Source organism: Amphibalanus amphitrite, unplaced genomic scaffold, assembly GCF_019059575.1.
Source record: "Amphibalanus amphitrite isolate SeventyFive unplaced genomic scaffold, NRLGWU_Aamphi_draft 000136F_arrow, whole genome shotgun sequence".
Classification (NCBI taxonomy): Eukaryota; Metazoa; Arthropoda; class Thecostraca; order Balanomorpha; family Balanidae; genus Amphibalanus; species Amphibalanus amphitrite.
The window spans coordinates 669,009-681,534 of NW_024881631.1; the positions used below are offsets into that span (position 1 = coordinate 669,009).

Below are 12,526 nucleotides of genomic sequence, written 5' to 3' on the forward strand. Positions count from 1 at the left end.
TCGCGGCTCTACGGCCATTTTTGGCGAAGTTATTTACCAAGAACCGAACCCGTGCCTTAGGTCACTTGACCTGACCTCAGAGGTCACCAGTTGACCTGAGACCTTTAAACCAGACTCCTGCCAGTCACTCTGCATTGTACTCTGCCGCATACGACCACTTTTCCGCTAAACTCTAGCTGAATTAGCGGCGCATTAGCGAGGTGGGTTCAATCAACCCTCTCGGCCGGGGCAAATGTAGAAGGACGATGGTCCGGCGAGTGAATTTGAGGAATTCTGAATATGCGATCGTGTTCCCCACTCAATTCCGCGTAAGATGCCGGGTTCCGTAACTACGTAACTTGAACGTAACTGATGCGGCGGTCGCAAACGTAAATCGAGGTCCCGAATTCCCTACCCCTCAATACAAGCGGCGGCCGGTTCCGGGTCTGCGCAATATGGCCGCCACCGTTAGACTGACAGAAACTGTTGACATTTGCTTCGCATCGTCCGATGTGGACGCCGATTGGTCTGTGATGGTGAGGGAATGCGCAGTCGATATGGTATTCGCGCTTTTGAACAGAAATTGTCGTTGTCGCTTCCTAATCGCCTCAAACTCCAAAAGCCAAACAAAAAAACTTGACTGGACGCAAACAGCCTGAGCCGGCGGCGGCAGGAGCTGTTTGGGGCGGCAGGGGTGAGAGATTCGTATCAGCTGAAGGTGTAGGGAGGGTGCCAGGCCCTATAGGAGGGGTAGGTAGTTGCAACTTGCAAGATTCTTACAGATAGTTGTGCGGGTACGGGTAGTTGTACCATACTGCCTTGGTTGATTACCTGGTTATACCCAAGATTACAAGACATCTTTAAGGAACGTTGTACCTGCCTTGGCCTGCTCTGAAGATTTATGCTTACTTTCCTCCTAAATGGTAAGTTATCTACCTACGCACACTTTTTTGTCATGCTTCAGCTTCAATAATACCTAAGAAAAAGCAGCTGATAGTTAAGACTACCTTTGATGGTAGGTACGGAGCACGATGAATCAATACTGCAGTGAAAGAAAAGTGTGGTAGGTATTCAATGTTGTTCTTTTGTTAAGCTTGCTTACTTCATTTCAGCCATTACCCATCTGTGAAAGCAATACAGTCAGCAAATTTGAATGATTATGAGCCAGAATAAAGGTTGATGCACTGTAGCCTGTAGGCAATGCCTTTTTAGTAAGTCTAATGCCACTATGCAGGTCCTCAGTGATGAACGGCTTTAGCACGGGTGACGAAGATTCCCGGGACTCTCGCGCTTCACACGGCCAGACGTGCTGCCTGCGAGACGAGGTGGGACGTTGTACACGTCCAGCTGGAAACGCCTCCTACAACAAACGCATTCAGAAGATTGTAGCTCAGCGCAAGCTTATGCTTTGCATGGACGAACAGGTAAGGCCCCAAGCCCCAAGGCTCACTTGAAATTTTTTAGTTGCCATCTTTTTGCATTGTTTTGTGTGAAAGCTCAGCTGGGTACTCGCATGTTGTAATTGCTGGAGATTTCAATTTGCCAAGCGTGGACTGGAACCTGGGTCTTTCGTCAGCGTCTGCCACCCATTACTCACACACGTTTATCAATGCCGTCCAGGATTGCCTTCTCCACCAGCACATAACACAAACCTACCCGTTTCAGGGTAGGAGAGGAACCTCACACACTAGACCTTATTTTTTTCAAACGAGGAAAGTAGGTATGGTGCAGAACATTGACTTCCACCCAGGGCTTGGTAAGAGTGATCATGTGATAATATCATTTTTTTATAAATTTAGCTCGAATGTTTGAATGGACGGATTGACAGAGCCGGAGTCTACGCTAAGCAGAGCTTGTTGCGTAGACCCCGACCCCTACCGTCCGATCGCGCAATTCCGGGTAACGGGAGAATTTAGATGCCAAAGTTTAACGTGCCCTTCAAAGCCGGGCACGGCCTGTCCCACTCAACTGACTTCAACTGGCTGCGGCTGCTCCCACCAACCGCAGACCATCCCCGTCAGGAGTCTCAAATATCGAGCGCCGGAGCGTCTCGAACCCGGGCTCTCACCACCGGGAGTCCGATGCTCTCCCAACTGAGCTACGGGACAGGCATTTGACTTGGAGTGTTACCAGCGGTGTAACTTTCTATATGTATGGGGGTGCAGGTGCACCCCCATCCCCTGAAAGTGCACCCCCATCACGTCAAAGTGCACCCCCATAGGCTAAGCGGCGCCCCCCTTGCCGCCCGACACCGATAAATTCTTGAGCAAATGGCGAGGGTGATTTCCCGGCTACATTCCGTCTCGTGACCGGCGTCGTGCTGCTTGCGGGCTTGGGAAGCGTCCAGTCGTATCGTTCCCCAAAAATGGGTGAAGGGGCACACTCCGGCAAGAACGGGACTTTCTCAGCAAAAGTGGAGCGCCCGAGGCAGAAGTGGGGCACCTCCACTCCAACGTAGGTTGGGATCGTCAAGCATAAGACTGGCGCCCCAGTTGAGGAAAGGCGCCCCCAGTAGGAATGAGGCACCTCAAGCAGAACTTGGGTTCGCCCAGTAGAAGAGCGCCCTCAGTGGAACACGGGCGACCCCAGCAGAAAGGGGCGCCTCACCATAAGAAGGGTGTCCCAGCAGAAGAACGGCACCCCAGCAGAAAGGGGGCGCCCCACCAGAAGAGAGATGCCTCCAGCAGAAAAGGAGCCCCCTCAGCACAAGAATGGCTCCCCAGCAGAAAGGGGGTTTCCCACCAGAAGAGGGATGCTTCCAGAAGAAGAGAGGCACTCTAATATAAATGGGGCACGTCAAGCAAAAGTTGGGCTCGTCCAGCAGTAGTGGGGCGCCCCCAGCAGTAGAGGAGTACCCCCAGCATAGGGCCGCCCCAGCAGAAAGGGGCGCCACACCAGAAAGGGGCGCCCTACCAGGAGAGGGATGCCTAAAGGATAGAGGCGCCCCAATGCAAAAGGGGCACCTGGAGCAAAAGTTGGGTTCGTCCAGCAGCAGTGGGGCCGGGAGCGCCCCCAGCAGAGGTGGGGCGTCCTCAGCGGCCCCGACGGAAGTGGGACATCCCCAGCAAAAGAGCAATGCCCCCAACAGACATAGCCGAGCACCTTCAGCAGAAGTTGAGCTGGCCGAGCAGAAGAGGGGCGCTCTAGCAGAAGAGTGCGCACCCGCAGAAGAGGGGCGGTTCCACCAGAAGAGGGGCGCCGCCACCAGAAGATGGGCGCCTCCAACAGAACGGGGGCACCGCCCGCAGAAGGGGGCGCATCCAATAAAAATGGGACACCTCAAGCAGCAGTTGGGCTCGCAAAGCACAAGAAGGGCGCCCTCAGTAGAAAAGGTCGAGCGACTTAAGCAGAAGTTGAGCACGCCCGGCAGAAGAGGGCCTTGGGTTAATATAAATGAACTGCAATCATATAAGCAACATCAGACTGTGTTCAAACTAAATCGGAGGAACACAAAATGGTGATCACTCTTAACCCTATTCCTGGCGGGGGGGGGGCCTCAGGAGCCCCCCCCCCCTGAGGTTTTTTGGTTATTTCTCCCAAACGCGTTGAGCTAGGAAGCTCAAATTTTCTGACTTTTCCTAAAAGGCTTCTACGCAACATGTCTGAAAATTTTGAGTTGATCTGACCTCAGGTCAGGTCACCAGAGGCGGTTTGGTGACCCTACCTCAGAAAAGTTTGCAATCACGCCAGAGCTAGAGTTTTTGACCGATCAATTTCTTCTCTTCAGGCTTTAGTTAGGGTACCAGTATGTGCAATTTGTATATCTCGGAATTTTGATATCGGTGACCTAAGGTCAGGTCAGTTTCGCGACCTCCCCATTATAAGTCAATGGGGGAAAAATCAACTCCCTGTTTTTACCACTAAAACGGGTCGGAATGGCCCCATATACCATACATGACTTCATATACGATCAACCTTCACTACCTTGAGGTCTGTTTTGCTGTTGGGCAGCTGTGAGGTCATGTGACGTCATCAAAGGTCACCAAAGGTTTTTGGCCAATAACTCCGTACAGGAACAAGATACAGACGCGTGGATGGTCTCATTGTGTTCAGCTCGTCAAGACGCATCGAATGATATACATGATGACCTCGAGGTCACGTGACCTGAGGTCAACCTTTGACCTTGACCTAACGAGGTCAACATATATATCATTCGATGCGGATTGACGAGAGGATCACGACGATGCCCTTAGTTTGTTCCTATCTTGACTAATTCGAAAGTTATTCGAGAAAAACTATCTCCATATCTAGCGCCGCCATTTTGACTTTTTCGACCCCTGTGACGTCATCTTTGACCTGACCTGAAAATGACCTTAGTAAAAATTGTAGATCTTGACCGTGCGTATCCGATGCCGTTTACCGTTTGTCGCTGCGATGTGTAGTTTTTGAGATCTGAAGGGGGGCCGAATCGGCCCCCCCCCGCCAGTTTCTTGTCCCGGCGGAGCCCGCCAGGAATAGGGTTAAGTCTGAATTTCGAAATATACCAACAAAGCATTTTACCGAAATTGAGAGACAAAGGTGCACACAAGGGGGGGGACACACGGGCCCATGCCCCCCCCCCCCCCATTCAAAAGGGGGCCATCTCAAATGGTTCTCAAACGGGCCCCTAGAATCCTAAAACCGCCGAAGACTGTCTAAAATGAGCTGAAATGACGATTAAAAAGACCAGGAGGGCCCATATCGGACCCCAGCAGGCCCAAATGAGGTCATAAATACAATGTCCAGCGCAGTCAAGGGGAAGGTGATAGATGTCAAATTTCAACAACTTTCAAAAGGACCCAAAGGGCCTTCAACTGGCGTCAAAGGGCCCTCTGAAGGCCTTAAAGGACCCTCAGTTAGCCTTAAAGGGCCCTCAGGTGGCGTCAAAGGGCCCTCAGATGTCGTCAAAGGGCCCTCAAAAGGCATCAAAGGGCCCTCAGCCGACATCAAACGGCCCTCAGACGGCCTTTAAAGGCGCCAATGGGCCCTGCACCGGCGTCAAACGCCTCCGAAGGCGTCGAAGGGCCCTTAGCTGGCGTCAGGGGCCCCCAGCTGGTGTCAGAGGGCCCTCAACTGGCGTCAGAGGGCCCTAAGCTAGCGTCAAATGGCCCTCCGAAGACCCCAAAGGGCCCTCAGCTGGCGAGGGCCCTTGAAGGCCTTGAAGGGCGTCAAAAGACCATGAGATGGAGTCAAACGGCCCTCCGAAGGCCTCAAAGGGCCCTTAGATGGCGTCAGAAGGCTCCCAGCTGGTGTCAGAGGGCTCTCAGATGACGTCGAACGGTCCTCAGCTGGTGTCAAACGGCCCTCAGAGGGCCTCAAAGGGCCCTCGGCTGGCGTCAAAGGGTCCTTACAAGGCCTCAAAGGGCCCTCAGATGGCGTCGAAGGGCCCTCAGCAGGCCTCAAAGGGTCCTCAGCTGACATCAAATGGCCCTCAGCTGGCGTCAAATGGCGCTCAGAAGGCCTCAAAGGGCCATCAGCTAGGTCCAAAGTGCCCTCAGCTGACGTCAAACGTCCCTCAGAAGGCCTCAAAGGGCTCTTGGATCTTCGGGCCCTTTGAGGGCTTCTTCGTTGTGACAGTGCATGCTTTGTCGGTGAGGTGCGCGGTCGCCGTGGGTCCCTCGCACGCCGCCGGAACAGCGAGAGGTGGGTGATCGGGGCCGCCGTACGTGCCCTGGTACGGGCTTCCTGAATATCGGTTACGACTGGTATGTACTAGGAAAGTGGGCATGCCGCCTGAAAATTGTGTCTGTAGTATGCGTAAGATGGTGATACCTACTTACTCCTGAACCGTATTTGAATGAAACATGCTGCGTAAACAAAAATGGAACATTAAATGCTTTGAAAATTGAACGGGTACTGAAGTAATTGTTTTATCATGTATCGACAGAAGCTAAGTTTCAAGTCAACCGAAATATAATCGCGTTGGGGAACTTTTTCGGCTGGGGCCTGGGGCCCTTCGGCATGGAGGGCCCCAGCTTGCAGGTCGTGCACCCCCCTCCCGTTCAAAAATCCTGTGTGCGCGCCTGTTGAGAGATATGCAGTATGCACCATCTATGCTCCTTGGAAGCGCCCCTATCCTCATTGAAGGTCGCCCCTATCATCAAGTGCACCCCCATCTCAAAAGCAAAAGTTACACCCCTGAGTGTTACACCCAGTGGTCAGAGCCATCAGGTAATACTCTGAATTTCCACAAGGCCAACTTTGACTGAATGAATTTGCTTATGAGTTCAGCAGACTGGGAAGATCACATGCCCAAGACAGTGCAAGCAAGGTACAACCACTGGAAGATCATATATAGAGGAAGTAACTGACAAGGGTGTGCCACCTGCCCTGCCCAAAGCAGCAAAGAAGAACATTTACATCAACCGTGAGGCCCTGAAGCTGAAGAAGAGGAAGAGAACACTCTGGTTCAAATATGTGCAATCGAAAGACCCCATTGACCATGCCCGCTTTGTCCGATGCCGCAACTATCTCCGTCGGCTGACCAGAAATCTCCGTAGCAACTTTGAGAAGAGGCTTGTTATACTGGGGTTACATGAGCAAGTAAATGCGTATCAGGAACGGATTTTCCTATTCGCTCACCATTGTAGTCCGTTTGTAATGCGTATTAACTCTGCTCATGTAACCCCGAGCTTAGAGAAGTCAAGGGGAATCCAAAGCCCTTCTGGCGTTATGTCCACTCCAGAATGAAAACCCGGACCGGAGTAGAAGACCTCAAGCAAGCAGATGGTTCACTGGCTTCAAACAATGAGGACAAGGCAAGAGTGCTAAATGCGTTTTTCAGCAGCGTCTTCACTGAAGAACGAGATGATGTCCCAAGAACGCAAAATGGCTATTCTGGGTCAGACCTTGACATTCCAGAAGCACTGGCGGATCCAGGGGGGGGGGCCACCGGGGCCATGGCCCCCCCCCAAAAGCCTGAAAGGGGGGGCCAACATATCTTTTGGCCCCCCCCCCCCAAAACGCTTGGAGAAAAATTAATGTGAGAAGGTTGCGTAGTAGATACCTACTAGAATCAGCAGCGTGATTCAATAGCGTAGAGAAAGTCAGGGGCGCGGGAACTACTTTCAGACTGGGGGAGCACACCATAATAGAGATCAACCTAGGGTCCCCCCAAATCTAGTTTTCTCACCGGTTTTAGGCCACTTATTTTTCATCCCTTGGCTTTTTCAACAAAAAAAAAGAAACAGTTGCAAAAAAGGACGGTATTCCGTTTCAAAGTTGTGGGGGCACCGCCCCCACTGGCGGATTCAAGGGGGCCACCGGGGCCATGGGCCCAAAAAGCCTGAAAGAGGGGGCCAACATATCTTTTGGCCCCCCAAAACGCTCGAAGAAAAATTAATGTGAGAAGGTTGTGTAGTAGATACTTACTAGAATCAGCAGCGTGATTCAATAGCGTAGAGAAACCCAGGGGCGCGGGAACTACTTTTAGACGGGGGGGGGGGGGGAGGTCACACCATGATAGAGATCAACCTAGGATCCCCCAAATATAGTTTTCTCGCCGGTTTTAGGCCACTTATTTTTCATCCCTTGGCTTTTTCAACAAAAAAAGAAAACATTTGCAAAAAGGAGCGGTATTCTGTCTGAAAGTTGTGGGGGCACCGCCCGCACGGCCCCAGAGTTGGGGGGGGGGGGGCAAGCTGCCACCACTGCCCCCTCCCCCCGGTTCCCGCGCCTATGGAGAAACTACCGGGTTTACTAGCTTCCTTCATAAAGTGTCGTCATGTCTTATCGTCACCCGAGAAGGTCTTATTGCATAAATATCGATTGAGCTGTCAAGTTAACAAACTTGCTGTGGCAGCCTGACCTGACATGACCCGGCAACTTTTCATTCACGGAATATGCGCAATAAATTTTTTAGGAAAACTCACTGAGTTTTCGTTGAAAAAAAACTTGTTTTGTTTCGTAATTGTACAAGAAGCATATCAGGGACCTTTTTGTCCCTTCCTGCGAAACGGTAAAAGACTTATTTCGGTCACAGCTCAGGCCAATCTCTAAGGGTCAGTCGGGTCACTTATTTCTTAAAAGGGTCCTTACGGCATCCAAGGACCAATTCCGGCTTTTGAGTGCGCCACATCAGCATTTGATGCTACGACAGATGTCGAAATCTGAATATATGTTACAGGCCGTATGAAAATTCGGTCCGTTTGCAAACGGCCTGGCCCAGTCAGGCCATATGAAACTACCTGAAAACACCGGCCGTTTGCAAACTATGACCTGAAATATCAGACCGTTTGAAAACGACCTAGTTAGTTTCGGCCTAGCGGATCCAGGGGGGCCACGGGGTCATGCCCCCAAGCCTGAAAGGGGAACAACATATATTTTTTGTCCCCAAAAACACTTAAAGGGACCCTCCCACCTTCAAAAAAGTTTATGAATTGGCATGAAAGTGATGTCGCTCGGTTCAGAAAGAGCGAAAACGAATATCTACCAAATTTCACCGAAAAATATTCACCAGTTTTCAAGATATTAGACTTTTACTTTTGTTTACTTTTTTGGGATCTCCGCTGTTTCTAGCGACTTTATTTTAGAAGTGCGGCGTTTGCGGCAGATGTTGCGCGCAAACAGCATATACCACCGCGTGCTACAAAACGTTTTAGTCAAACATTTAAAAATCGTTAGATATCTGCGCTGACGTCACACATTCAGAGGGGTATTCCTAAGCATTAGCCCCTCTGAATCAAAATGCTGCAATTTTGAAATTCAATATTTCCGATTTAAGGCATTTCTCGATGTTGTGAGTGCCGAAACCGGTAATTGTGAGCCAGGGACCCCATCTTGGCTATCTCAACTCAAATCTAATGTTAAGGAGGAGGGTCCCTTTAAGAAAAATGAATGTGAGAAGGGCGTAGTAGGTAGAGAGAAAATACCGTATCATTAAAAATCTGTGAGCTTGATAAAAGTGTTGGTCTTGTCTTCACCCAAGAAGTTCTTATTGCACACTTTAACCATGGATGAAAGAACCTTCATCCCCTGGTTCTCCTTCATCCATGCTTTAACTCTCGATCGACGTGTGAAGTTATCGTGTAAGGTATCATGAAGCCGATCGCGACGAAACTTTAGTACCCTCATGGTGACAAAGTCTGAAAATTTCATGACCCTGACCCAAGTGAACTTTGACTTGTGGCCTATTTCTCGAGACTGTTTGGCCATGTTGGAGGCCATGTTTGGCCGGAATAGCGATTCGGCGTATGTCGGCTCACATTATCCGCGCTTTTATAGTCTTTTCGTGGTTTAAAACGCTCAAACATGTGATATGATGTTGCTCCCACGCATTAGGGCGGATGCCAATGTCACCTTACGGTCAAGTCAGGTCATTGACCTTTGATGACCTCGGTGCACTTTTCCGAGTTTAACATGTTTCTAGGATAGTTTCGTTTAGCTGATTTTGAATTTAGCATTTTGCAGCCATTTGAACATTTACGAAGTAGTTTTGATGCCTTCGTATCATGTTACGTAGCTGCCAGTGGTAGTGGACACCTGCTATACGGACGCCCATAAGTACTCCTACTGGTTGATCTGACCTGACCTGCCCCGACATGGTCTAAACGCATGAAGACATTATCTATGATCCAAACTAACATGAAATTTGTGATCAGCACAAAAAAAAACGTATTACAGCCTTACTTTAGGAGGTTCTGACAGGTCCTGATTTTCCCGTCTTTTGGGTCTGTGACCTGACCTGGGCCGTGTTTCACGGCACGCTGCCAGCCGCTGCCAGCGCTGATGGCACTTTTGGTTTCAATGGAGACATCAACAAGCCTATACCCACAACACTACCGAAGGCTGACCTTAGCTCGCGGAATGCGCTGTCAGCGGCTGTCAGCACGACCGTGAAACACCGCCCTGGAAGGTCAACCAATGACCAAGGACCTTAAAATCGGGTATCATCGGCTTCGTCTCGTCACTCACGGGCAACACGCCTGTTTTTTTCCGCGAGCTCTAGCTTAATCAGGGGCCGAACGGCAGGGGGTCCAACCGACACCTCCCAGCCCGCGAAGGCTGCGCCACGCACCGACCCGGAGCGGGCTAATTGGTCGACAAAAGCAATTTGGAGTGTTTTCAAAGTAATATTTAGGCTCGGGTTGGGTGGGCTACCATTTCTATTTTTTTTTATTTTTAGTTTAAAAAAATATCGTTTCAGGGCTGTGACGAAAAAATAAGTGGCCTAAATCCGATGAGAAAACAGGATTTGGGGGTACCCTAGGTTTGGTTACTTGCAGGAGTTGGCCCCCCCCAAAACGCAAGTCTGGATCCGCCAGTGTCCAGAAGTGACACCAGGACTAGTAGAAGCCAAGCTGAGGATGCTGAAATCTTCTAAGTCTCCTGGCCCTGATGAGATCCACCCAAGAGTTCTTGTTGAGACTGCCCACAACATCGTCCGACCACTATCTCTTCTCTTCAACGAGTCTCTGCAGACAGCAGACCTACCCCTGGACTGGAAGGCAGGTGAGATCGTCCCGATATTCAAGAGGGGTAACAAACAATCTCCTGCAAACTACAGACCAGTGAGTTTGACGGCAATTCCGTGCAAGGTCCTCGAGTCGATTATCCGCGACCATATCATGGAACACATGGTTGCGACTCAGCAGCTTAACAATGCACAGCACGGTTTCCGCCCCAAACGCTCTTGCGCAACCCAACTGTTGGTAACGATCAATGACTGGACCAAGGCGATTGAACGAGGAAAGTCAGTGGACGCAATCTACTTGGACTTCTCAAAGGCCTTCGACACGGTACCTCACCAGCGACTACTGTGCAAGCTGAGGGCCTACGGAATAGGGGAGAGGCTGCTGCGCTGGGTGGAGAGCTTTCTGGTGGGCAGAAGGCAGAGGGTCATCCTGAATGGTGCGAAGTCCAGCTGGGCACCTGTCGAGTGGAGTACCACAAGGATCTGTGCTTGGGCCACTGCTGTTTGTAATCTATGTGAATGGCCTTCCTGATGCTGTGCAGTGCAACATACAGATGTTTGCAGACGACACCAAAATCTACCGTCCACTGAGTAGCTCGTCAGACGCTGAAAGGTTGCAGACCGACTTGAACGCAGCCATCGACTGGTCAGACATGTGGCAGCTCCACTTCAATGCAGAAAAGTGTAGAGTTCTGCACGTTGAAAGGGCCAGCGAAGGTCAGAGGTACTCCATGGGTGATGCGCACTGCGCAGTTGGACGAAACCACCGTTGAGAGGGATCTTGGTGTCGACAGTGAGTTGAAGTTTCGGGAGCACGCTGCAGCTGCGGTGTTGAAGGCCACACGTGTCCTATCCGTGATTCGCAGATCTTTCGAATCCATCGACGCAGAAACGCTCCCAGCTCTTGACAAAACACTGGTCAGACCTCACCTGGAGTACTGCAACACTGTCTGGAGCCCATTCAGCCGAGCGGACCAACAACGAGTGGAGAGGGTTCAACGGAGAGCTATGTACCAAGTTGATACCAGCGATCAAGAACCTGTCGTACACTGAGAGGATCCGACGTCTAGGTCTGCCGTCACTCTACTACAGGAGGCGACGAGGAGATATGATCGCGATATACCAGCTGCTGCACGGTGGAGTCGACCTGGATCCGGAGCTGTTTGTCACGCCAGCTGCCGCTGGTCCCACCAGAGGCCACGCCTGGAAACTGAGGAAACCGAGGGCTGAAACAAGAACGAGAAGACTCGCTCTTGGAGTCAGGGTCGTAAATGACTGGAACGCCCTACCAGCATCGGTTGTTTCATCTCGCTCCTTGAATGCCTTCAAAGCCAAGCTCGACGCCCACTGGTCCCATCTCCAATACACCATTCACATCAATGATGTGACATAGTGTGATATGACAATGAGGAAGTGACACAGTCAAGGAGCTCGATAAAGTAAGAGTCCTAAAGGCCAAGTGGCCTTCTAAATCTCGTACATCGTAAGTGTAAGTGTAAGTGAAAGCTGTGTGTTTTGAAACAGAGGAGGTAAATCTTCAGTTTTTTTCATTAAAAAAAAATCATTTAATTTTTCATCTTAACGACCGAGTCAGGGCATTGCAACTGCAAGGAGCTCGATAGGACCGGATCCTTGAGGCCAAGTGGCCTTTCAAAATTCCTCACTTTATAAGTATAAGTAAGTAAGTAAGAAACACAATTTTGATGATCTTTACAGTTGACTGCTTCTCCATGGCCAATTACATCAACTCGAGCGGTGGGTTGAGAGCTTTCAATTGCCGCCTTCCCCGTCTTTCTACGACCATGGATGAAGTATTCCTAAGCCCTGAGTGGCGGTCGGCTAGCCCGCTCAGGGTATATAGAACCGATATTCCTATAGATAGAAGAACGGGTACGCCAACGACGCGGAAAGCGCCCATTTTACCTGGATGAGTACAGGGTAGATGGTACATTTTTTTTAATATGGAAAAAATAGAGTATTGTATTATGATTAGTTAAGTCTTCATAAAGCAGATATTTTAAGTTATATGTACCAGAAATAACATGCTAAACTAACCATATTTTAAATATGGAATTGTTGTACTGGGACATGATAAATATTAACAAAAAAAAAAAATATTCGACACCAGTAAAATGTATATGAATCGGTAGCTTTGGG

At 50.2% G+C, this 12,526-nt stretch overlaps 1 protein-coding gene across 3 annotated transcripts in view; it reads left to right on the top strand.

The window, feature by feature from the left end:
- Nucleotides 1–12,526, top strand: part of LOC122382294 (histone deacetylase complex subunit SAP30 homolog) — a 39,521-nt gene that overhangs the window by 21,939 nt on the left and 5,056 nt on the right. The window contains exons 1-3 of one of the 3 annotated variants that reach the window (XM_043367465.1): nucleotides 455–505; nucleotides 762–902; nucleotides 1,214–1,403. In XM_043367465.1, coding sequence (XP_043223400.1) covers nucleotides 1,224–1,403 — 180 coding nt within the window. In that variant the 5' untranslated portion in view covers nucleotides 455–505; nucleotides 762–902; nucleotides 1,214–1,223. Of the gene's footprint in view, nucleotides 1–420; nucleotides 903–1,213; nucleotides 1,404–12,526 lie in introns of those variants that run through there. The other 2 variants (XM_043367463.1, XM_043367462.1) reach the window with 2 other exon arrangements.